This window comes from Esox lucius, chromosome 11 (assembly GCF_011004845.1).
Source record: "Esox lucius isolate fEsoLuc1 chromosome 11, fEsoLuc1.pri, whole genome shotgun sequence".
NCBI lineage: Eukaryota > Metazoa > Chordata > Actinopteri > Esociformes > Esocidae > Esox > Esox lucius.
The window spans coordinates 51,976,503-52,001,957 of record NC_047579.1 but is presented as its reverse complement, the minus strand read 5'-3'; the positions used below and the strand labels follow the sequence as shown (position 1 = coordinate 52,001,957).

The 25,455-nt window shown below is 41.8% G+C and overlaps 1 protein-coding gene across 5 annotated transcripts; it reads right to left on the bottom strand.

Moving 5' to 3' along the window:
• Positions 1-890: 890 nt before the first annotated feature.
• Positions 891-24,419, bottom strand: LOC114840337 (E3 ubiquitin/ISG15 ligase TRIM25-like). Of its 5 annotated transcripts, none has more exons than XM_034295223.1 (7): positions 24,036-24,419; positions 5,807-5,896; positions 5,600-5,701; positions 5,054-5,170; positions 2,879-2,992; positions 2,288-2,762; positions 891-2,192 (listed from the first exon to the last, which is right to left on the bottom strand). In XM_034295223.1, exons 2-7 carry the CDS (start codon positions 5,833-5,835, stop codon positions 1,452-1,454), a joined length of 1,578 nt encoding a protein of 525 aa, XP_034151114.1. In that variant the 5' UTR covers positions 5,836-5,896; positions 24,036-24,419; the 3' UTR covers positions 891-1,451. The 5 variants fall into 5 exon arrangements, with proteins under 5 accessions (XP_034151114.1, XP_028979274.1, XP_028979277.1 ...); XM_029123441.2 differs by lacking the exon at positions 24,036-24,419 and adding an exon at positions 8,711-8,773; XM_029123444.2 differs by lacking the exon at positions 24,036-24,419 and adding an exon at positions 8,711-8,773 and having other exon boundaries at positions 5,657-5,701.
• Positions 24,420-25,455: the final 1,036 nt, after the last annotated feature.

Genomic DNA, 25,455 nt, shown 5'->3' with positions numbered 1-25,455 from the left:
TCATTTGATCACTATCTTTAAATAAAGGACAGTTTTCTTTTGCATGATCAGTCATATTTTCAAAATCAAACAGTCCTCTGGGACCAGCAGCCATTCCATGTATTTGACCTATTCTACAACATGCCGGACTGGACTTCATCAGCTGATAGTCAAGCACTTGATTAGTGATTCAGGGGTGTTGTGTGATGGTAATTCCATCGATAGGAACTCTTAATGGAATTAAGTACAGAGACAAAATTCTCTTGGCACAATTAAAAGATTATTTTATATTTGCAAATAGAGAGATGCGTCCTAAGTATATTATAACAGGTCTGTGAGGAATCTCTGAGGAAAATACATGAACAGTCTGTATTTATTACAGTTAAAAGAGTAAGTTACTGCCCAGCTGTCTTGTCACATAGGTTTTATCCAAAGGGTGGGCTGACCACACACCTATCATCCACTCTCTAAGTCAGGGGTGGGCAATTAATTTTTACAAGGGGCCACATGAGAAACCTGAATTGTGGCAGAGGGCCACACCAACGATAACTTGAACTCAATTCTGCTCAACTTTCTTCCATTGTAAAATGCACTAAATTATATATTTTGAATAGCTGGTACTGATAATCAGAAGAATAAAACTATTCTGTAAATATTTATATTAGGAAATGTGAAATTGTGGTGTGTAGGTCAAATAAGAAAACAAAAGCAATTATTGAATCAGTGCAATTTTTTTTTTACTTGTTAATCTCCACAAACAATGAAAAACAACAAACAACTTAACAAGTTTATAGAAATACAGCAATACAACAAACAATAACTTGTAATGTTTTCCACCTCAATTTACCTCTTCAGTGAGAATAATCCAGTCTGTTCTGGGCTTGAACAAGGGCATTGAAATCTGGCTGAATGTCTGAGGTGGCTATGCGAAGGACAGCTGAAAGGTGGTCATCAGTGATAGAGGATCTGTGTTTGGATTTGTTGAACTTCATCACTGAAAATGTCTGTTCACATATATAGGTAGATCCAAAGAGGACTAGAATCCTCTGAGCATGCCTCCTCAGGTGTGGAAAGTTCTCCTCTTTGAGGAAGGAGTAAAAGTCCAGCAGTGAGACTGACCTGAAGTGAGACTGACCTGAACTTCGCTCAGATGAAGTTAACTGTTTAAGTTACAGCATCAACAACATGGTTCATTTTTAACATTGTCTTACATAACACTTCCTGATCTATAATACAATGCAAAAATGTCAATTTCTGCAAAGGGTTCATTTCTGTCACTTTATCCTGCATTCTCTTTAAAAGTCCAACATTTTTCCCAGTCAGATTTGGACAACCGTCTGTTGTCACACCTGCCAGCTTGTCCCATTTCAGTCCTAACATGCATTTACCTAAGGGGAACAAGTCATTACCAGTGGTTGTCCCTTTCATTGACTGCATGGCTGCCAACTCCTCCGTGATTTGAAAGTCTGCAGTTATCCCACGTAATACGAGGGATGTACAAAGGGCCAGATGTGGCCCAGGTCTGCTCTAAGTGCAGATAACAGGTCAGTAGTTCTGAAATGCATTAGGTTTATATTGATTGTGGACTCAGCAACCTCTTTAATCAGATTACTGTTCTGATGTTTGAGGTTAGAATTCTCCTGCTCGATGTTTAAGTATAATTCAAGGCAACATTGTTCCAGGTTATAACAGAATTTCTTCAGTACAGAGTTCACCAGCTCCAGGTCTTTCGAGATCCTCTTCAGTAAAGAATTCTCCTGTTTCAGGTCTATAGAGTTCTTCTTCAGTACAGAGATCTCCTGCTCCAGGTCTTTAGAGATCTTCTTCAGAACAGAGTTCCCCTGCTCCAGGTCTATAGAGATCCTCTTCAGTACAAAGTTCTCCTGTTTCAGGTCTATAAAGTTCTTCTTCAGTACAGAGTTCTCCTGCTCCAGGTCTATATAGTTCTTCTTCAGTACAGAGTTCTCCTGCTCCAGGTCTATATAGTTCTTCTTCAGTACAGAGTTCTCTTGCTCCAGGTCTATAAAGTTCTTCTTCAGTACAGAGTTCTCCTGCTCCAGGTGTTCTGAAATGTTCTTCAGTTCCAAGTTATTTTCCTTAAGCTCACGGATTATCCTCATTAGATCAGCAATCTTCACATCCTCCTCCTTAACAGCCATCTTTATTTTTTTACAAACATTCTCCTTGTCTTCATCATCCTCAGTCTCACCCTCCTGAAGAGATCACCAGAAACAGACACAGTTATGTTCCCTGAAATCAGATACAACACATATGTTTCACATGTATCAGATATTATCAACTCCATTACCTCTTTGATCCTCTTGGTCTTCCCAGTTTTGCCACTGTAGTGACCTCCAGTGACCTCTGCCAGTGTGTGGTTCTGCAGTGCTGGGACCGTGTAATGCTGTCTGATGTGGCTCTCACAGTAGGAGGCAGTGCAGGTCAGACAGGACTTGACGGCTCTGAGCTTCTTTCCAGAGCAGATATCACAAGCCAAGTCCCCAGGCCCAGCATATACCAGGGCAGGGAGGGCTGGACTGAAACCTGTTCTCTGGAGCTTCTGGATCACCCTGGCCAAGGCTGAGTTGGTGTAGAGTTCAGGTCGGGTTCTGGATCTCCTACTGCACTGGGGACACATATAGTCTCCTGCAGGACCAGGATGGGCCCAGTATGTACTGATGCACTGCCTGCAGTAACTGTGTCCACAGGGAATAGAGACCGGGTCCCTCAGAACCTCTGAACACACAGAACACCCGAACTGATGCTTAGTCAGCAGACTGGGACTGATGGAGAGAAAGACAAATAGAGGGAGAAGGAGAGCCAGAGACAATGTTAACTATGTAGACGTTGTCCTAATCAATAACTAGTCTATCATGACTCCAAATAAATACCATCTCACCTCAGGTCAGGGGTCCAGGTGTCTCTGTTGAATTGGGGGGGGATTCCCATTGATTTGTCACTCTTCATTGACAGACAGCTGGGAGCAGGAGAATCTGCTCTCTCCTGTTTTATCCTGTAATTCAGATTAAATAGTTTCAATATTCCACAAAATGCTTGGGTTTCAACAGGATTTAGGGGGTTTGGGACCCACTCCTACGCCTAGGGGGTTTGGGACCCACTCCTACGCCTAGGGGGTTTGGGGCCCACTCCTACGCCCAGGGGGTTTGGGACCCACTCCTACGCCCAGGGGGTTTAGGACCCACTCCTACGCCCAGGGGGTTTGGGGCCCACTCCTACGCCCAGGGGGTTTGGGGCCCACTCCTACGCCCAGGGGATTTGGGGCACACTCCTACACCTAGGGGGTTTGGGGCCCACTCCTACACCTAGGGGGTTTGGGGCCCACTCCTACGCCCAGGGGGTTTGGGGCCCACTCCTACGCCCAGGGGGTTTGGGGCCCACTCCTACGCCCAGGGGGTTTGGGACCCACTCCTACGCCTAGGGGGTTTGGGGCCCACTCCTACGCCCAGGGGGTTTGGGACCCACTCCTACGCCCAGGGGGTTTAGGACCCACTCCTACGCCCAGGGGGTTTGGGGCCCACTCCTACGCCCAGGGGGTTTGGGGCCCACTCCTACGCCCAGGGGATTTGGGGCACACTCCTACACCTAGGGGGTTTGGGGCCCACTCCTACGCCCAGGGGGTTTGGGGCCCACTCCTACGCCCAGGGGGTTTGGGGCCCACTCCTACGCCCAGGGGGTTTGGGGACGACTCCACGCGTGGGGTTGCAGCCTCGGCCGCTCTGTTTAGGGGAGTGGGGGTGGAGGACATTTGTGCTGCCGCGTCTTGGGGGACGCCGTCGCCTTTTGTCCGTTTTTACTTGCGTGACATGGCGAGCGAAGCCCCTGTGGGCAAAGCTTCACGATATAGAACGATGGTTACTTTTGGGGCCCACTCCTACGCCCAGGGGATTTGGGGCCCACTCCTACGCCCAGGGGGTTTGGGACCCACTCCTACGCCCAGGGGGTTTAGGACCCACTCCTACGCCCAGGGGGTTTGGGGCCCACTCCTACGCCCAGGGGGTTTGGGGCCCACTCCTACGCCTAGGGGGTTTGGGGCCCACTCCTACGCCCAGGGGGTTTGGGACCCACTCCTACGCCCAGGGGGTTTAGGACCCACTCCTACGCCCAGGGGGTTTGGGGCCCACTCCTACGCCCAGGGGGTTTGGGGCCCACTCCTACGCCCAGGGGATTTGGGGCACACTCCTACACCTAGGGGGTTTGGGGCCCACTCCTACGCCCAGGGGGTTTGGGGCCCACTCCTACGCCTAGGGGGTTTGGGGCCCACTCCTATGCCCAGGGGGTTTGGGACCCACTCCTACGCCCAGGGGGTTTAGGACCCACTCCTACGCCCAGGGGGTTTGGGGCCCACTCCTACGCCCAGGGGGTTTGGGGCCCACTCCTACGCCCAGGGGGTTTGGGGCCCACTCCTACGCCCAGGGGATTTGGGGCACACTCCTACACCTAGGGGGTTTGGGGCCCACTCCTACGCCCAGGGGGTTTGGGGCCCACTCCTACGCCCAGGGGGTTTGGGGCCCACTCCTACGCCCAGGGGGTTTGGGGACGACTCCACGCGTGGGGTTGCAGCCTCGGCCGCTCTGTTTAGGGGCGTGGGGGTGGAGGACATTTGTGCTGCCGCGTCTTGGGGGACGCCGTCGCCTTTTGTCCGTTTTTACTTGCGTGACATGGCGAGCGAAGCCCCTGTGGGCAAAGCTTCACGATATAGAACGATGGTTACTTTTGTAACTCCAGTTCAATGAGTGGAGCGTCGCCCATAGGGTTCACACCCTGACCGGTCCCTGACTGCTTTTCTTGTGAAGAAAGATATGTCGGGAGACAGAACAGAGTATGACGACCTCTTTTATAGCCATGAGAGGTGTGATTTTCATATTTACATTTTCTGTGCCTGCCTATTGGCAGAGGGGTAAACCAATAGGAACAAAAAGCCCCTATGGGCGACGCTCCACTCATAGAACTGGAGTTATGAAAGTAACCATCGGACAAGTATGGACAGGGTCAAGTACTGTTCCAATGTTTCCAATTTCAAGTCAGAAGGACTTTAGATAGTTCACTGCCGTACCCTCTCAGGTCAGGGGTCAAGGTGTGTCTGTTGAATTGGGGGGGGATTCCCATTGATTTGTCACTCTTCATTGACAGACAGCTGGGAGCAGGAGACACCATTCTCTCCATTTTGATCCTGTAATTCAGATTAAATAGTTTCAATATTCCACAAAATGTTTGGGTTTCAACAGGATTTATGAGTAAACTCTAGTGAATGAGAATAGATCCTACAACTGGTCTTTAAGGGGGGGTTGGTTGTAGTGCTTGTCAATGTACCCCTTTGTCAGTCAATGTTCTCTATTGTATCACACCAATACTATATGGTTTGATTTTATTAGTGATACACTAGTGTCCTGAATGTTCATTGTAAACTGGTGGGTTCCTGAAGATTTTACATAAATCACTTATGAAATGAGACATCTGTCTTTATAATTTATAATTAATATACACATTTATATACACATCCCTCATGTGAGCTCCACATATCAAGGACAATATGAACGGGGTCAAGTACTGAATGTTTCCAATTTCCAGTCACAAGTCTTTAGATAGTTCACTGCCATACCCTCCAAGTTCAGGGGTCCAGGTGTCTCTCTTGAATGGGGGGGGGATTCCCACTGACCTTTCACTGCTGGAAGGAGGAGATGCAATTCTCTCCCATTTCATCCTGTAAATAAGACATGTTATATCATAGTATAGATTCTAGATTAAATTAATAAATGTTTCACTATATTGGTGCATTTGGCAAAGCTCTTCATTTCAAAATACACACCTGAGATCTTTAACGTGTAATGTTGGCATCGTGAGTTGGTCAATTCATGGACACCAGGAAACCAAAGACTTCACTCTCTCCGGTTAGATACTATAATTCATACAAAAGGTTAGCTACATATAAGTCACATATTGACAGTTGTGTAATTCTAAAGCTTATGTCTTCCCAGTGTGGTGGTGTCAAACAGACAACACTTGATCATACAGTACTTGTGGTGTTCATTTGGCAAAAGTCAACCTTGGTCAGCGTTAATTTGTCAGACAACCCTTCTATCTCTCTGACTAACGTCAAACTCGTGTCTTATTTCAAAGTGGGGTTGGGACAAAAAACTGGGAATGAAAATTGAGTGGTACATATTTTTCTATTATGCATTCCAGCTACAAAGTTTTGGAGGAGGATAGATGTGAAGTGAGCAAACTGTAGAGAATTAATTTACTCCCATGTAAATAACTTTATTGCGTGAGCCTAAACAAACTATGGACAGTTTTTTGTTTTAATGAACACTAAAACAGACATTATCTAAGATAGGCTATAGTAATGATTGTGACGTTAGGCCGCTGCGATTGATGCAATTGACATGGGTGACCTTCTTGAGGTTGGCGATTGTGACGCTTCATTTTGAGCCAATGATAATTTGGCTGCTGTGAATTATTCCATCCAGGTTCCATCAGTGTACACCACGTGAATGAGGCCTCGAAAAAGCCTTTTTGCAACTCAATTGGCTGGAAAGCCTCATCGATTCAACCAATGGAGACAGGTTTCCGGTGGGGAAGCACAGCTTTTATTCCCCAGAGGCCAGTGGCAATTAGGCCTGCCAAAAAAGACAATTCTAAAGATCCTGTATAATTTCCATTATTATCTCCTGTCATTTTCAAAATTCCCAAATTAAAAATGTTGTCTTGTCATACAAACATCCTTTATTACTAAAGGAAACAAGCAATGGGATGCTTAAAAAAAAAAGGAATTTAATTAGAGGAACCTAATGCCAATGCAACCAAGGAGTTCAGGTAGATTTAAATCTGATTCAACATGCATTTTACTAACTGAAGAGGAGACAGAAGTCAGTAACCCCCCCAAAACAAGCAATAGCTCAATATGTCTGTAGTAAAGGATTGGCAAAGATTCTCAAAGAATACTGCCAAGAGTTTGATGATTGCAGAACCACTCCTGTTACTGAATAAAAGGTAATTGCGACAAAAAACTAGCTTTCATACATCTTCAAATTGCTTAAAGTTGAATTGTCCCATGTTCAATCGGCTATAAAACGTTTTGAAATATTTTCGCGATGAACTGAGTTAATTGACCTGATAACCTTGTATTTTATTGTTACCAGGCACTAATGGTTGATTGCTGTACATGGCTGCGACAAAGAGTAAAAGGTTATACCTTGCACTAAACTTGTCATTTTTTACCAGTTAAAGCTGACGTAAAAATTTTTGCATTGACACATCGCTGTTCTCCTAATCTGGATGGTGGATGAATTCCTACTATATCAGATGTTCCCAGACCCGCATCTGAAAAACCTCTGTAGAACGTGTGCCGCTCCTAAGGAAAAAAGTGGTCGGCTCTCGCAGTGGCGGGATATGTTATCCTGCGCACAGGAAGTGATGCGTTTGACTTATCAAACAAAGAGCTGAGGCTGGACAAAATAAGAAAGTAATTAGCGTCATGCTGGCAACATTAAAGATTCCGTAGCAACAATAAGACTTCCGGTTTTCGGATTTTGCCTTCAAAATAAAAGTCCGCGGTAAAGTGCGATTTTAATAATATTAAATGTATCGTTTTTGACACTTTGCTTAGTTTATATTGTAAAATGTATTGTAGGAAATGTTCAGGAGAGTGGATAGAATAATTATATGCAAAGAAATCAAGGGGCACTGTGTATTTGCAATTGTTGCTGGCATTTTACTCCACCCATCCTAGATCCTATTGGCCACAATGTAACTCAATGCATATGAAATATATATTGGGCTATAAAAAAAACTGTTCTATATGCCGCAGTGAATGTATTGTAGGAAATGTTCAGGAGACTCTATACAGTGATTATATGCAAGAAAATCAAGGGGCACTGTGTTTTTGCGATTGTTGCTGCTGTTTTACTCCGCCCACCCAATTGGCCACAATGTAACAGTGCCCCTTGATTTTTTTGCACATAATAACTCTATAGTCTTCTGAACATTTCCTAAAATACATTCACTGCGGCGTATAGAACAGTTTTTTCTGTATGAGTCAATATATATTTCATATTCAGTCATTGGCATTGTCAGAATTCTACCCGTGGAACGGTTTTAATACCTACTTTTTATCGAAATTACTCTTAAATATGATCATATTTGAATTGTTTTCAATGTTTTGAGAGGTACATTTTCTTAAACAATTAATGAACTCAATTTATCTCAAATTTTGACCAGGAAGTGTTTCTTTAATGTTTAATTAAACAGTTTAATATTAGCCGACCCATGTAAGATGTGATTTAGTTATAACCTATCAATGCATCTTTTTGAGAACAATGATAGGAGACGTTTTTTTTCAGGTTTGAAGGTATATTTTTCAATTGCAACGAAAAATAACAGGAATTGTTGAACTGAACAACTCAGACAGGAATTGTTTAGAAGATTAGCCAAATATGTTAGATAGCTGTAACACGGAGTAAAAGGTTAAATACATTTTGATATTTTGAATTAAGTTAAATGTATTCGACACTCATAATATATTCTACATATATTTTGCATTTCAAAATGTATTTTCCTTATGGGCTGTGCCATATAGTATAAAACATGCTATTACACAGCCATAATTCACAATCACAATTTGTCGATACAATTGTCTAATAAAAAATGCGTGACAGACACAAATATTTCGGTTTTTACATTATTATTTGTTTAAAAACCTATGATTCCTTACCTTCCTTACCGATTCTCATAAGTTTCACTTTCAATTCTTCTGTGGGGATTTACCATAGACATCATATATAAAGGCTAGACGTCTCATGGCCGTAGTCACTTCCGGCATCACCGGTGGCCATCTTGTCACAGGCAGGCTTCCTGGCGGGCTCTGTTGTGCCTGATGTAAGGTGAGTGATCAGCACTAACACAAATACTCTTATCTCGCTGAAACCTTGACGGATTTACAAACGGTTTGGTTTCCTACAAACGTTATTAACGTGGCTATAATTCTGAATGCCTGAAAATGTTGAAATTGCAGCTTTTCTTTTCTAAACTTCTAAATCGTGCAGCATTGTTGGATCATGGCTACTTGCGCAAGTAATCAAGGCAGATATCACAAACGAGCTGTTCGATTATAAAGGTTTTACTGACACCAATAACGAATTTATGACAACTAGCCTTTTGTCTAAATTACATTATTTGTGGTTGTAGTTATTTGCTGGCTAATAACAATAAGCTTTGAGTGAGACCTATGGCAGCTAACGTTACAGTTTAGCTGCTAACTAGCAAAGTTGCACATGATTTTCAATCCAGTTGGTTCCTGTGCTGCTTGAAGGACAGCAATATGTCCTGACCTACAGGTTCAGCCAGGACCACTTGGAGCTTCTCTTCAACTCCATCAGAGCATCTGGTAGGGTTCATAATTTATATTTACCAGCCGCAACACTAAGTGACACAGTGTCAGCAAATGCTTGTATTGTTTTCAATTTGTCGGTCCGCATGTTTTTTTTGTTTTTTTTTTAATTTTGGTTAAATGTGTTTTCTGAAGACATACACCCTAAGACATACACAATACCTGGAAGTGTCACAAACCATTTTGAGTATTTAGAAAAATGCCTGTGTTTGACAATTTGTTTGCAGAACTTATCATCACTGATACAGTCTGAATTGTATGATAATGCCATTCAACCTATTTTATGTTGAAAGATCATTCAGGGGTGGCTAGTTCTAATTAGTCTTTTTTTGTAAAAATGTTTTAAGCATAAAACATTTTAAAGCATGTATTGAATATCTGTGTACTATACTTGTATATCTTTATTTATTTATTTTTTAAATGATGGCTGGAATAACAACCCTAATTCCAGCCAGTTCAAGTACCTCCCCCAAAAAATTGTACCGCGGAGGAGAAAAATATTTGATTTTGAAATCGAGCTTCGCACCGAGCGCACGTCAGAAACAGAGGACAGTGTGTGTGTGTTCATCTCTTTAGTACTGTGACTTGACTTGACTTGAAACTTATAAGGACTCGACTTGACTTGCTTAGGGTGAACCCTTGACTTGACTTGCTTGATTTATCTGAACTGTGACTTGAGACTTGACTCGAGACTTGATGGTTAAGACTTGAGACTTGCTTGGACTTGACCATGTGTGACTTGTCCCCATCTCTGCTGTCGTGTGATGTCTGCCGTGCCAGCCTGGTGACAGATGCTGCATCTGCCATCAAGGACCAGAGCTACCACCTGCTGACTTTAAAAAACAATGGAGGTCTGGTGATTCCATCAGAGGGAACGGTGAGTGTCATCAGGGCAGCACAGTGAGTCATTCGGCAGTCATCAGGCAGTACCAGACGATCACAGCCCATCAAACTGCCTGAGGTTGTTTACATTGTCTGAAAAAGGATCAGTTCAGAGGATGTTTGTGTTGTGATAGACAGCCACCACTATAGGCTGTTAAAAATAATTCTGTCCCTGTTTTTTAAGTAAGGCTGCACCACATCGCCAGAATTACAATCCTCAGCTTACAGAGCAACAACATGCAACAGAAACCTAATAAAACTGTCCTTTTTTGGATATTTGTGAAGGGGAATCATGTACCTATTTTTTTTGTGTGCAAATAAATGTCACTTTTATAATAGTTTAAAAATAGAGACTTGTGTAATGATTCCATATTTTTTGTAGTCATTCTATATCAGAACCCCTGACATACAATCCAAATAGTCTACAAGTAACATCAGTGTTACTTTTCATTTCATTTCATTTCATTATGCTTCTACACGAAGAAGTTGCCACACAGTAAGCATTTTATTGTCAGCATTTTGTCTGACAAAGTCCTATGGGGAGTTTCCATAGGGCATTTTACTATACGCATGACCATACCAAATAATGGTCAAAAGTACTCAATTTCATTCTATATTGATCTGCTTTTGCACACAGCGTCACAAGACCTGGTGCTAGGGCTCAGTTGTGTTTCTAAAGTAATATCAAGTGACCTAGAGGGCTGAAATGTGGTCAGTTCAGAGATGCTTGTTATCCGGCATAAAGAAAAAACATGTAGTAATTTAGATTATTTTATAATAGTAATTTTATTATAATAGTATAAAAGTGTATATGTCTTGTTGCCATTCTGTAGCATATTTATTGATTTAACATAAATACCTTGTGTTTGTATATTCATTACACCTATCTGGTTCTGTTCAAGGATATTTTCATATGGAAATATCAGCAAATGGGAATTGAAGATCTCCTGCTGCAGAGGACATATTTGACAGGCTTGTAGAGGTGTCGATGACAGCTGGTAGGGACTCTGTCATCCTGTGCCGTCACATTGCCTCTGCATGGTTTAATAACCCCACACCGGACCATCAGTTTCCTAAAGATGTACTTGAACTGGCTGGCATTAGGGTTGTTATTCCAGCGACCGTAAACGAAAAAACAAGATATACGAGTATAGTACAGCTATTCAATACATGCTTTAAAATGTTTTATGCTTATAAAAAAATAAATAATAATAATTTGAACTAGCCACCACTGAATTATCTTTCCACATAAAGTCAGTTGAATGACATTATCATACAATTCAGATTGTATCAGTGATGATAAATTCTGCAAACAAAGTCAAACACAGACATTTTTCTAAATACTCAAAATGGTTTGTGACACTTCCAGGTATTGTGTATGTCTTAGGGTGTATGTCTTCAGAAAACACATTTAACCAAAATTTTAAAAAAAACAAAAAAAACATGCGGACCGACAAATTGAAAACAATACAAGCATTTGCTGACACTGTGTCACTTAGTGTTGCGGCTGGTAAATATAAATTATGAACCCTACCAGATGCTCTGATGGAGTTGAAGAGAAGCTCCAAGTGGTCCTGGCTGAACCTGTAGGTCAGGACATATCGCTGTCCTCCAAGCAGCACAGGAACCATCGACATCAACGTGTCAATGTTTATGATGAAGCCCAGGACAGAGAGGAACCTTCAAAAGCAAATACTTTATTACTATGATGATCCTGCCAAAACAGGACGCAAGAAGGCAGGAATGCAAACTAATGGTATAGGGTGACTAGTAAAGCTGACTAGTTTGCATCCCTGACCTTAAAAGTATAATCAGTGTGAGGTTTAGGACCCTTAAAAATAATTTTAGGACACTAAACCTTCTTGAATCAATTGACAACATAACATGCAGACCATCCAATACATTTTGACACCAGCATGTGGGGAGGAAAAAAGTGAATACAAGAGAATTGGAACTGAAACATTTGCAGACAGCAAACAATTAGAGCAAGATAGTATAATAATAATAATAATACGTACCACACCATGAACTTGACATAGACAGAAAAGAGCATCTAATGAACTCAATGCAGAATCATGTGCAACTTTACTGGTTAGCAGCTAAACTGTAACTTTAGCTGCTATAGGTCTCACTCAAAGCTTATATGTTATTAGCCAGCAAATAACTACAACCACATCCACAAATATTGTAATTTAGTTGTCAAAAAAAAGATTAGTTGTCAGAAAATCGTTATTGGTGTCGGTAAGACCTTTATAATCGAACAGCTCGATTGTGATATCTGCCTTGATAACTTGCGCAAGTAGCCGTGATACACAACTATGCTGCACGATTAAGTCGATTAATAACGTTTGTAAGAAACCAAACTGTTTGTAAATCCGTCAAGGTTTCAGCGAGATAAGAGTATTTGTGTTCGTACTGATCACTCACCTTACATCAGGTATAACAGAGCACGCCAGAAAGCCTGCCTGTGACAAGATGGCCGCCGGTGATGCCGGAAGTGACTGAGCCACATCTAGCCTTTATATATGATGTCTATGACAGTATAGACCAGAGCCGTTGAAAACGGCTCTGGTATAGACATAATAAAGAGTAGACGCCGCATTGGCTGCTGTGCGCGAGAAATACAGCCGTCATCTTGGACCGGTCATACTCCTAGTTGCGTAGCAGCAGAAGCAACCATGCCAGGGCACTGTGCAGCATATTCCTGCTCAAATCGGCAGACCATTGAAAGCAGGGCTCGGGGGATTACTTTAAAAGTAAGATTTAACATTACCGTACTATTGGTTGTATTTTGTGACTAGAATATTACCAGAGAGTTGAGAAGGAGCAAGGATATTACTGTACTGAAATCGTAGCCAGCTAGCTAGGCTATGTTTACTGCACCAGCCAGTTTTCACCCAGCTATGAACTGAGACTTGGTAAGTCATATTCCATAACACTGATTTAAATTATATCTGACACAAGAATGCTATTGTAGAAATAAAATATATTACTGGTATAACATTGGCCAGCTAATTTTACACAAGTGGCACAGACTGTATCATATACTCACACTCACCTAAAGGATTATTTGGAACACCATACTAATACTGTGTTTGACCCTCTTTTGCCGTCAGAACTGCCTTAATTCTACGGGGCATTGATTCAACAAGGTGCTGAAAGCATTCTTTAGAAATGTTGGCCCATATTGATAGGATAGCATCTTGCAGTTGATGGAGATTTGTGGGATGCACATCCAGGGCACGAAGCTCCCGTTCCACCACATCCCAAAGATGCTCTATTGGGTTGAGATCTGGTGACTGTGGGGGCCATTTCAGTACAGTGAACTCATTGTCATGTTCAAGAAACCAATTTGAAATGATTCGAGCTTTGTGACATGGTGCATTATCCTGTTGGAAGTAGCCATCAGAGGATGGGTACATGGTGGTCATTAAGGGATGTACATGGTCAGAAACAATGCTCAGGTAGGCCGTGGCATTTAAATTGGGCACACTTTAGCCCAATTGGCACTAAGGGGCCTAAAGTGTGCCAAGAAAACATCCCCCACACCATTACACCACCACCACCAGCCTGCACAGTGGTAACAAGGCATGATGGATCCATGTTCTCATTCTGTTTACGCCAAATTCTGACTCTACCATCTGAATGTCTCAACAGAAATCGAGACTCATCAGACCAGGCAACATTCTTCCAGTCTTCAACTGTCCAATTTTGGTGAGCTCGTGCAAATTGTAGCCTCTTTTTCCTATTTGTAGTGGAGATGAGTGGTACCCGGTGGGCTCTTCTGCTGTTGTAGCCCATCCGACCTCAAGGTTGTGCGTGTTGTGGCTTCATAAATGCTTTGCTGTATACCTCGGTTGTAACGAGTGGTTATTTCAGTCAAAGTTGCTCTTCTATCAGCTTGAATCAGTCGGCCCATTCTTCTCTGACCTCAAGCATCAACAAGGCATTTTCGCCCACAGGACTGCCGCATACTGGATGTTTTTCCATTTAAACACCATTCTTTGTAAAACCTAAATATGGTTGTGCGTGAAAATCCCAGTAACTGAACAGGTTGTGAAATACTCAGACCGGCCCGTCTGGCACCAACAACCATGCCACACTCACAATTGCTTAAATCACCTTTCTTTCCCATTCTGACATTCAGTTTGGAGTTCAGGAGATTGTGTTGACCAGGACCACACCCCTAAATGCATTGAAGCAACTGCCATGTGATTGGTTGATTAGATAATTGCATTAAAGAGAAATTGAACAGGTGTTCCTAATAATCCTTTAGGTGAGTGTATATATGTGTATGTCTTCTAAATGGTATGTTATACACAACATCAAGTACATGTAGGTGTCAGAATGGTAAGTATTGTATGTGTTGGTTTCAAGTTATCCCAGTTCTGCAATTACATTGTTCCAAATTAATGTTCCTTTGTCTACAAGTATACTGTATAAGGTAAAGAAGAAACTGATCCCATTCCTAAAAACATGGATGCAAACTAATAATCTATCTGCCCTAGTAGCTGTTTACCATTTTTATTCTTTGTGAGTTTGCACCCCTGTGATAGGCACTCAAGACTGGGTGATTACACATTACACATGGATGTGATGAAAAATTCACTCTACTGCTTTGAATTAACAAAATCACATGGGGCTTTCTTGGGGTCTTTTTTTGCCATGATCAGAATAATACAACTTTTTTTTCTTTTGCAGGTACTTCGGTCATCGGATTTGTCATCAATATCGATACGTTGATGCTGATGATTCCTGAACTGCTCAAAGTTCAGCGTTATGTGATCACCTGCAGGTTCAGCCAAGATCACTCCAATCAGAGTGTCAGGTAGGGTTGGTGTTCTTTTAATTACAATTATTTCGGACGTCTGGTCACTTTATATCATATATCAGAATATTCTATTACTGTTAAGCCCACTATCAATATTAAAATACCCTGAACCATGTGTCCTGTATCCATTACAGAAGGTTCAGATATTAAAGAGAACTAGTCTGCTCCCTTGTTGTCTGCAGTTCAGAGGCCTGGACACAAAGTTAGTCATTGTGTATTAGAACAAGTTTTGATGGAGATAAACCACACCATTCCATCATTGAAATTAGGTCAGCATAAAGACCTGCTAGATTTTATATATCAATAACTCCCCTGGTTACAGCAGTTGGGTACCATAACAATGGTCAGTGCAATGCATACTGATAGATGTGACATGTGCAAAAACAGCATCTCACACAATGAGCATTACTTCAACTCACATTTTCAGCTTAGACAAAATACAGACACGTCATTGCTTGATATTCTCTTCAGTCAACTAATCCTGTTTTTGGCGCCCCATGTAGCAGACAGCGTTACAGTTAAAGGAAACTCACCAGCATCAATTGCAATTACACACTGCCTTGCAATTACATAGTTCCCCTTGATTTTCCAGCATATTTTCACACTATACAGTCTTCACAACATTTCCTACAATACATTCACTGCGGCGTACAGAAAAGCTTTGTTCATTGTTTGTTTATTGTCTTTATTGTTGTTAGACAACCATGACTTAACATTCCAATAGGCCCTTTTACAGACCTCTCTTAACCTTAAGCATAAATAACTCTGATTACAATAAGCATATTGTCAAAATCGTCATAAGATTCTGACTATCCGTGTCTGCACTAAAAGATACAACTAGGTAACGTTGTGTCACAATGGCGTTGTGGTGGAGAGGAGGAACCAGGCGCAGGCAGAGTGGCAGTTGATGTTGTCATTTTAATGGAGAATAACCCCGAGCACAGACACAAACTGAATCGAAAATAAAGACTTAAACAGAACGAAAACTAAACACTAACCACATACACGAAACACGCAGAGACGAGGAACAATGACCGACAAATGAGGGGAGCAGAGGAGAAACATGTAAACACATACTGATGACTTAATTTTTGTAAAAGCACTTTGTGACAACTGCTGCTGTAAAAAGAGCTTTCCAAATACATTTGATTGATTGTTTAATTGGGACCGGGTGTGAGTGACAATTGGAGACAAGACAAATGAAGGAGTCTGGGGTGAGTTCATGAACCATGGGAAACCGGGGGAATACGGGGCTGACCGTCGCCTCACCGTCACACATTTTAATATGGCAAATACACACTTATGTATAGGATGTAACCAGAACAGACAATTACTGTGGAACACTTTAGTTATTGATCCTTTAACCGTCAAAGCATCCTTATGGTGTGACCTCTGTGTAAAATATGAAGGTTTTGGAGTTGAGACTTGTGCTTTGGATATGTCAACTGGGGGCTACTCCTGAAGTAATAGGTGAAGTGGCTTAGTCTTATCTTGTTCCAAACCCAAGATATGGGAAACAATCTATAAAAGTCTTATCGAAATCACCATACAATATTGACTATTTGTGACTGCACTAAACATGCTAAAATAACATTAGATAACATTTGGGGACTTCTAAATTAGCAACAACACATTTGTTGTAATCAGATCAGACACTTTTACTGTGGAATTCTTTAGTTATTGATCCTGCAATATAACCCTCATAGACTTCAATTTGATCTTATGAAACAACCCCTGTCCTCTGTGTGAAATACGAAAGCTTGGGATTTGAGACTTCTGCTTTGGATATGTCAACTGGGGGCTAGTCCTGAAGTAGTAACTGAAGTATCTTACCTGTATATTTTTCCAAACCCAAGATATGGCCAAAAACCTTTTAAATTTTAATAAAATTGCCATACAATGTTGACTTTTCCTGACTACACTAAACATACAACCATGCAAAAATGTACTTTTAAATTAGTGACTACACACTTGTTACATGTGGGTTATAACCAGATCAATACATTTTACTGTGGAAATATTTTGTTAATGCTAATACTCCAAAACATACCTTCATGCCATCTGCATATTCTTTCCTATACCTTGTGAACTTCACCCTTACTTACCATGTACGTTCCTAGTAAGTCCATCATCTTAAACGAGTCCTTATATGGTACCAAGCACACTTACGGTGTAAGTACTATGAAAGAGGGCTGTGATTTGAAGCGGTGTCTGTTCCCACATATTTACAGTGTAGTTACAAGGTTATTCATTCAGCTTGCGTGAACTCATAATGTGACTCAGTACTGTGTGTATGGCCCCCACATGCCTGTATGCACTCCTGACATCGTCTGGGCATGCTGCTGATGAGACGATGGATGGTGTCCTGGGGGGTCTCCTCCCAGGCCTGGATCAGGGCATCAGTGAGCTCCTGGACAGTCTGTGGCGCTACTTGGCGGTGTTGGACGCACTGATACATAACGTCCCAGAGCTTCTCAATTGGATTCAGGTCTGGGGAACCTAAAGGCCAGTCAATGACATCAATGCCTTCATCATCCAGGAACTGCCTACACACTTTGGCCACATGAGGCCGGGCATTGTCCTGGACCAGGAGGAACCCAGGGCCCACTGCACCAGCGTAAGGTCTGACAATGGGTCTGAGGATTTCATCCCGGTACCTAACAGCAGTCAGGGTACTGTTGGCTAGCACGTGGAGGTCTGTGCGACCCTCCAAGGATATGCCTCCCCAGACCATCACTGACCCACCGCCAGAACAGTCATGCTGGATGATGTTGCAGGCAGCATAATGTTCACCACGGCGTCTCCAGACTCTTTCACGTCTGTCACATGTGCTCAGTGTAAATCTGCTCTCATCTGTGAAGAGAACGGGACGCCAATGGAAGACCTGCCAATTCTGGTGTTCTTTGGCGAATGCCAATCTAGCTGCACGGTGCTGGGCTTTGAGCACAGGTTCCAGTAGAGCCCTCATGCCACCCTCACTGAGTCTGTTCCTGACAGTTTGATCAGAAACATGCACACCAGTAGCCAGCTGGAGTTCATTTTGCAGGTCCTGCTGCTGGGTTGATGCCCTTCTACGGCCCTGTCCAGCTCTCCTTGTGTAACGGCCCGTCTCCTGGTATCTCCTCCATGCTCTTGAGACTGTACTGGGAGACACAACAAACCTTCTTGCGACGTCACGTATGGATGTGCCATCCTGGAGGAGCTGGACAGCCTGTGCAACTTGAATGGGCTGCAGGTACCGCCTCATACTTCCACTAGTGATAAGGACATTAGTAAAATGCAAAACTAGAGCAGAATCAGTCAGGAAGGATAAGGAGAGAGCAATTGTCATTGGCCACCACCAGCAAAACCATTCCCTTTTTGGGGGTTGTCTTGCTGTTGCCTCTCCAGTGCACCTGTTGTCACTTTCATTTGCACCAAAACAGGTGACATTGATTCACAATCGCTTATGATTCCCAAATGTACAGATTGACATCCCTGAAGTTCAACTGACTTGGTGTCATAATGTGATGATTATGTGTTCCCTTAATTTTTTTGAGAAGTGTATATTTTTTATTTATTGATTTTATATTGGAAGCAATTTAGAGGTCCTCTTCATATCCAAAATGTGTGCTAAAATTCAGTTTAACCAGCTCGGTACAGAGGAGGAGACCCAATGTCTTCTCCCTCGGAAGAGATCTCGACCTGTACAGAGAATTTCAGTAAAAAGCGTTGCTTAGTAAACAATTACTGGACAATAACATGTTTTTGTCTGCTCAAATGTTATTTAAATTATATTTTACATTTGATTATGATGACACCAGTGTGTACAAATGGGTTTTTTTACATCTTGTAGTGTAAATATCCCCAGTAATAACATTGTTATTAGCATTAACTGACTGAGGCAGCATACATTAATAAATGTATGTGTTATATTATTTTATTGTAAAAATTCACAGTAATAACATTGTTATTAGCATTAACTGACTGAAGGCAGCATACATTAATAATTAATTAAACATTTAATAATAATTGCAAACTAGGCGAGATAAAAACAAACACATATTTCATGTTAGAGTGTTTGCATGGATTTCCACTTAACTGTACCTACCTCTGTTTATTTATGATTCTGGTTGAAGTCTTTCAGAGGTTTCTGGTAGCTGTGTACTACATGCTCTGGATTTCTTACAAAAACACAACAAAAGATATGCATGAGGTCATGTCATTCATTGGTGAGAGGATGCATCTTGATGATTTACCAGTCAGGCAAGTGGGGGTTGGCTTTATAAATGTATTTATAAAGCCCTATTTAGAGGGCTTTTTACCTGATCAGCAGCTGTCACAATGTGCTTTTACAAAACACCCAGCCTGAAATCCCAAGGAGCAAGCAACAACAAAACTCTGTAAATGGGCCCAAAATGTAGGAAGAAACCTAGAGAGGAAACAGGCTCGGAGGGGTGACCAATCCTATTCTGGCTATACCGGGTGAACATTTAAAGATGTAAGAATTGTAGTAATAAATAAAAGCAGAGTCATTATAAAACCCAATCCAACTGTGTGTCATCAGCATAGCAGTGAAAATTGACATTGTGATTCCGGATGACATCACCCACAGGCAGCATACATAGTGAAAACAATAATGGGCACAAATCCCAACCATGAGGGACACCAAAACATACCTTTTATTTGTCAGAGGACGTGCCATCCCCACATACCAACTGATATTTTTCAGATATATAAGATTTAAACCAGGCTAGAATGTGTCCGCATAGCGCAATATGAGAGAAGGGAGTGATCAATAGTGTCAAAGGCAGCACTAAGATCAAGAAGCAACAGAACGGCTGCGGAACCTTTGTCTGAGGCCATTAGAAGGTCATTTGTTACCTTCACCAGTGCAATCTCAGTGTTATGATGGGGTCTGAAACCAGACTAAAGCATTTCTTAAATGTTATTTGTCTTCAGGAAGGCATTCAGCTGTTGGGAAACACATTTTTCTGAGATTTATGAGAGGAACGAGAGGTTCGATATTGGCCTATAATTGTTTAATATATCTGTTCAATCCATTTTAAAATGTACTGTTCAATCACTTTTTAAAAAGTGGAAAATTCAGGGATCTCTTGATACTAAGCCAAGGTCAGTTAGACCAAGGAAGATTTCAGCCAAAACTGCCAGAAGAATTGTTCGGGATACAAAGAAAGTCCCACAGGTCACCTGGAAAAAGACCCTTGGTTGTTTCAAGGAGCACAATACGACGATACTTGAACAAAAATGATGTACTTGGTCCAGAAAGAAGACTTTACTGCACCAATGCCACAAAAAATGCCTGGTTACAATATGCCCGACAACACCTTGACACGCCTCATAGCTTCTGGCACACTGCAATTTGGAGTGACAAGACCAAAATAGAGCTTCATGGTCACAACCATAAGAGCTATGTTTTGAGAGGGGTCAACAAGGCCTATAGTGAACAGAATACCATCCCCACTGTGAAGCATGGTGGTGGATCACTGATGTTTTTAGAACTGATGTTCTAAAGGCATGGGGAATCGTGTGAAAATGTATGGCAAGATGAATGCAGCATGTTATCAGAAAATACTGGAGAGACAATTTGCATTCTTCTGCATTAAAACTGTGCATGGGACGCTCTTGGACTTTCCAGCACAACAATGACCCTAAGCACAGGGCCAAGTTGACCCTCCAGTGGTCACAGCAGAAAAAGGTGAAGGATCTGGAGTGGCCACCACAGCCACTCTGGGGAGATCTCAAATGTCCAGTTCATACAAGACAACCAAAGACTTTGCATGACCTGGGTGCATTTAGCCAAGACAAATGGGCAGCTATACCATCTGCAAGATTTCAGGGACTCATAGACAACTTTTACAAAAGACTGAACGCTGTCATTAATGCTAAATGGGGCAATACACCGTATTAAGAACTAAGGGTATGCAGACTTTTGAACAGGGGTCAGTTAATTTTTTTCTTTGTTGCCATGTTTTGTTTTAGGATTGTGACATTCTGTTATGACCTACATTTGAATGTGAATCCCATAAGAAATAAAAGATGTGTTTTGCCTTCTCACTCATGTTTTCTTTACAAATGGTACATATTTACCAATTCTCCAAGGGTATGCAAACTTTTGATCTGTATATTATATTGATTTCCTGAATTGTTTATTTAGTTTATTATGCTTCATTACGTTTCCGTGAGAACTCACTAACAAACCTGGAGTAGAGGACACAGTTTTGATCTGCAAATGCGATCAAAGATGTGCTTTATAAGTGATGTGAGCACTTATCTACAAATAATGTGTAACTACTGTATTTAGTAAAAGCTTTTGAATTGGATCGACAGCTGTGTATTTTGCTATTCAGAAGCCTTAGTAAGCCATGCATGCAAAAATGATTTGCTTGGCGTCCCTCGTGCCGAAGTTACTAATCAATATAGGTAAATCTGAAAAATATGCCCTCCCATGTATATAAAATACCTGTCCAACACGTTTGTTCCAGCGCCGGGCCTGCTCTGTTCAGCCCTCGGGCAAGACTCCGGCGGTCCATTTGTCGCTCAGCAAGACGCGTCATTTTCGGCCACTGGGCCGTTTTTTTAGCAGCAATGTACCTGCCATATCACCTCCCAGAGCTGCCATACCACATGTCCGATGAAGAACTGACTCATCTGACAGAGGAGCTGCCGGAACTGACATATCTACACATATATACAATTTTTTTAGTTTTTTAAATCCCTTCCATACAAGCACTGTTTTAATTAAAACGTTGATAAAGGGGGTAAGTGTTGACTGTAGGTAGAGGACGTGGGATGGTAGCAGGAAGGGGAGAGGGTATTATGGGGTGCAGCGGACAGTGAGGGTTGAGGTGAGGAATATGGGGTTTAGGAGGGAAGAGGTGATGTGGTGGGCTGCTGGCAATACTCGGCCCTCATTCAAGGGGGTTGCGGTTGGTGGGTGGCCCTTTGGTTGATGCCTGGCAATGTGGGTGGATTGATTTCCTGCCTGTTGGGCCCTGTCCGGGGCCTCCCCCGGGTAGGGCCACAGTGTCACCGGACCCCCCCGTCTCAGTTCCAAGGTGTTACACTGCTATATTATTGTGCTGGGGGATATGAGGAATGCACAACTAACTTTTTTTCAGTCTCCTTTACATTTTAGGAGGAGATGAGGTCCTGGTCCACACCTGCGGAGTACCTGGTTTGGGGGCCCTTGTCCACCTGGTCATACTTCTGACCTAGTCTAAAATCAAATACACTCTGGATTTAGCCCAGATAAATGTATTTATTATTCCAATTGGACTCTTAATATCTCACCCGGCACAGCCAGAAGAGGACTGGTCACCCCTCTGAGCCTGGGTCCTCTCTAGGTTTCTTCCTAAAATTCGGCCTTCTTAGGGAGTTTTTCCTAGCCAATGAAATCCAACACTATTGTTGTTTGCTCCTTGGGGTTTAAGGCCGGGTGTCTCTGTAAAAGCACTTTGTGACAACTGATGTTGTAAAAAGGGCTTTATAAATAAATTTGATTGATTGATTGGTGTCGACTACGGTTAGGGCATACAGGACAGAACGCTTCATTGAAGGTCATAGGTGAACATGAAACAGGGCTGTGTGATGGGTGTTGAGTGGAGGAAACGGTTGAACATGTGTTGATGTATTGTGAACAGTATGATGTTGACAGGGAGAGGTTGTATGAGAAGGTTATAGAGGGGAGGATGTGGGATGATTGACAGGGAGAGGTTGTATGAGAAGGTTATAGAGGGGAGGATGTGGGATGATTGACAGGGAGAGGTTGTATGAGAAGGTTATAGAGGGGAGGATGTGGGATGATTGACAGGGAGAGGTTGTATGAGAAGGTTATAGAGGGGAGGATGTGGGATGTAGAGGGGTTGAGGGTAATGATTCTGTTAGCGACAAACTTTCAAATCAAACAATCCTTGATTGCCTTTGTAATGGCTCGTATCCTCTGCAATCAAATAGAAATAAAATCCTCCACATTTTCCCTAGGCCGTTTGGGATGATGTTAATGATTGGCTGCTGAAGTAAAAATTTACAACTTGAGCCATTGTCCAGGGAAAATTTCATCTTTGACTTCTGAAAATACTTATTTAATTTATTAATCACACTGGGCAAATTCTTTATTCACAAGATTCGATTTTGAAAACTCAACCTGTATTCTGTGCCTTTCGCAGGGAACTGTTATATTATTTTTCCACACTAAAATACATGAAAAGCAAGTAGGCAAAAGAGCTCTTAGAGTTGATTAACACTCACAACCTTAATGAGAACCCGTAGCATCTATATACAATAATTGTTCTCTCTCTTTTTTCTGGGTTTTTTAATGCTTAGGTTGTACTGTTTTATGTAATAACATTGTAATGGTGGATTGCCTTCTCTGTACATTTTGGCAAAGCATTAAAAAAACAACAACAAAGGAGATAACGGCGCACACCCTGACGTAAAACAAAGGCGATAACGGCGCACACACTACCGTTACAAGCCAAAAACTCAGTTGTCCCTGCACGTCAACACTGAAAACCGAGCTCCTGAATATCTTCACCCTGGAACGAGTTTTTCAAAAGGTCCGTTTTCAGTGACCTAAAATGCAATTTGCGTGTGGACCAAAGACCAAAACGCATAGGGGAAAAAACCGTTTAAGAAAAATAAAGCCTTGGTTTTCCGAAACTTCCTTGGATCACTTAGATTGTAGTTTCATTTAAAAAGTGCAATGCTTTAACATTTTAAATTGAAACAGTGTATTTATTCCTAATTTGCCTAAAAGACAGTCTGACTTAGTGTTGGAGTGCATGACTTTGGCAGCTCAATCGAAAACCATTCATTGTAATGACGCATGATATAATCTACATAACATTCATCGTTCTACCAGTTGCATGATATGTATTCGTCATTACAGAGCAGCTTGCCTTCATGTCTGAAAATGGGATCATTGACTCGGCTTACCTCGACGTTTTCTGATGTAGTTTCAGCCCTGCCTCGTCATTCAATTTGAACGGCTCAATTCCTGTACTCCAAGTCTCCTTGGCGCGCCCAGTAGTGATGTTACGTGAGGAGTTAGATATCTGCCGAAAGGTTAACCGTAGGCTACGTATTGTTAGGATCGCAAGAAAACCAATACCTTAATTGGTGATTGTAAAAAGGTCATACGTGAAACATGAAAAGTAAGCGTGAAATTAGATCTATGAACGTATAAACATCCTGTTACGATGACAGACTAATCTTTTTTGCTTGCAAGAAATCTGAAGTACAACATCGCTGTATGGAGTTTTCGTACAGTTTAGTTCCTCTCAAGAAATGTACCGAAACTTTCCAGGAGTGCTACAACAGGCATAGGCAGTATGAACAACAGGAAGTCAGGGAACCGTAAATGGAGATCCTGCAAGATTTCAATGTAAAAGTCTATTTAATTCATGCATACCTAGCGCGAGCCGATTTTCACGTGCTCCAGGTAGCCAAAACGAAAACCCTGGACAAACATTTAACATAACAAATAAGTTGATATTAGCTATTCTATTTTCATAAAACCTTTTTGTATTTGTCTATGTAGCACATGTGTCGCGGAAGTTTGTTTTATGTGCTGACCTGGACAACGGCTCATATTTTAATATACTTTAATATAATAGATGGTGCTGAACTGGAAAGCAATCTCATCAACCTTCACCATTCTCATCAACCTGTATGCTAAAGATCTACAATAAAACAAATGATGGTTACACTTAATTTGGATAGTCCAGATTCTCTACAGATATTCATACTAAATCAAACTATGAAAAAACGAATCCTGCCAGTCACTAGAGAACCTTCCCTTTCACTCGCCATAATGATGCACATTCACACTTATTACCCAGTTATGGATGCAGTTTTATTCCCCAGTTGAACCCCAGACATACAGCTCTGGAAAGAAATAAAAGACCACTGCAAAATTCTCAGTTTCTCTGGTTTTGCTATTCATAGGTATTGGTTTGAGTAAAATGAACAGACAATATTAGTTCCAAATTCCAAATAAAAATATTGTAATTTAAAGTATTTAAAATACTTATTCAGAATAACCCCATGAATCAAAAGAAAACACATTTAGATTCATTTTTCAAAAACAAAATACAAATGTTTTAACTTAGGAAGAGTTCAGAAATCAATATTTGGAGGAATAACCCAGATTTTATATTAATCATTTCATGCGTCTTGGCATGCTCTCCTCCAGTCAGTCACATTTCTGTTGGGTGACTTTATGCCAATCCTGGCACAAAAATTCAAATAGCTCATATTTATTTGATGGCTTATGACCATCCATCTTTCTCTTGATCATATTCCAGAGGTTTTCAATGGGGTTCAGATCTTGAGATTGGGCTGGCTATGACAGGGT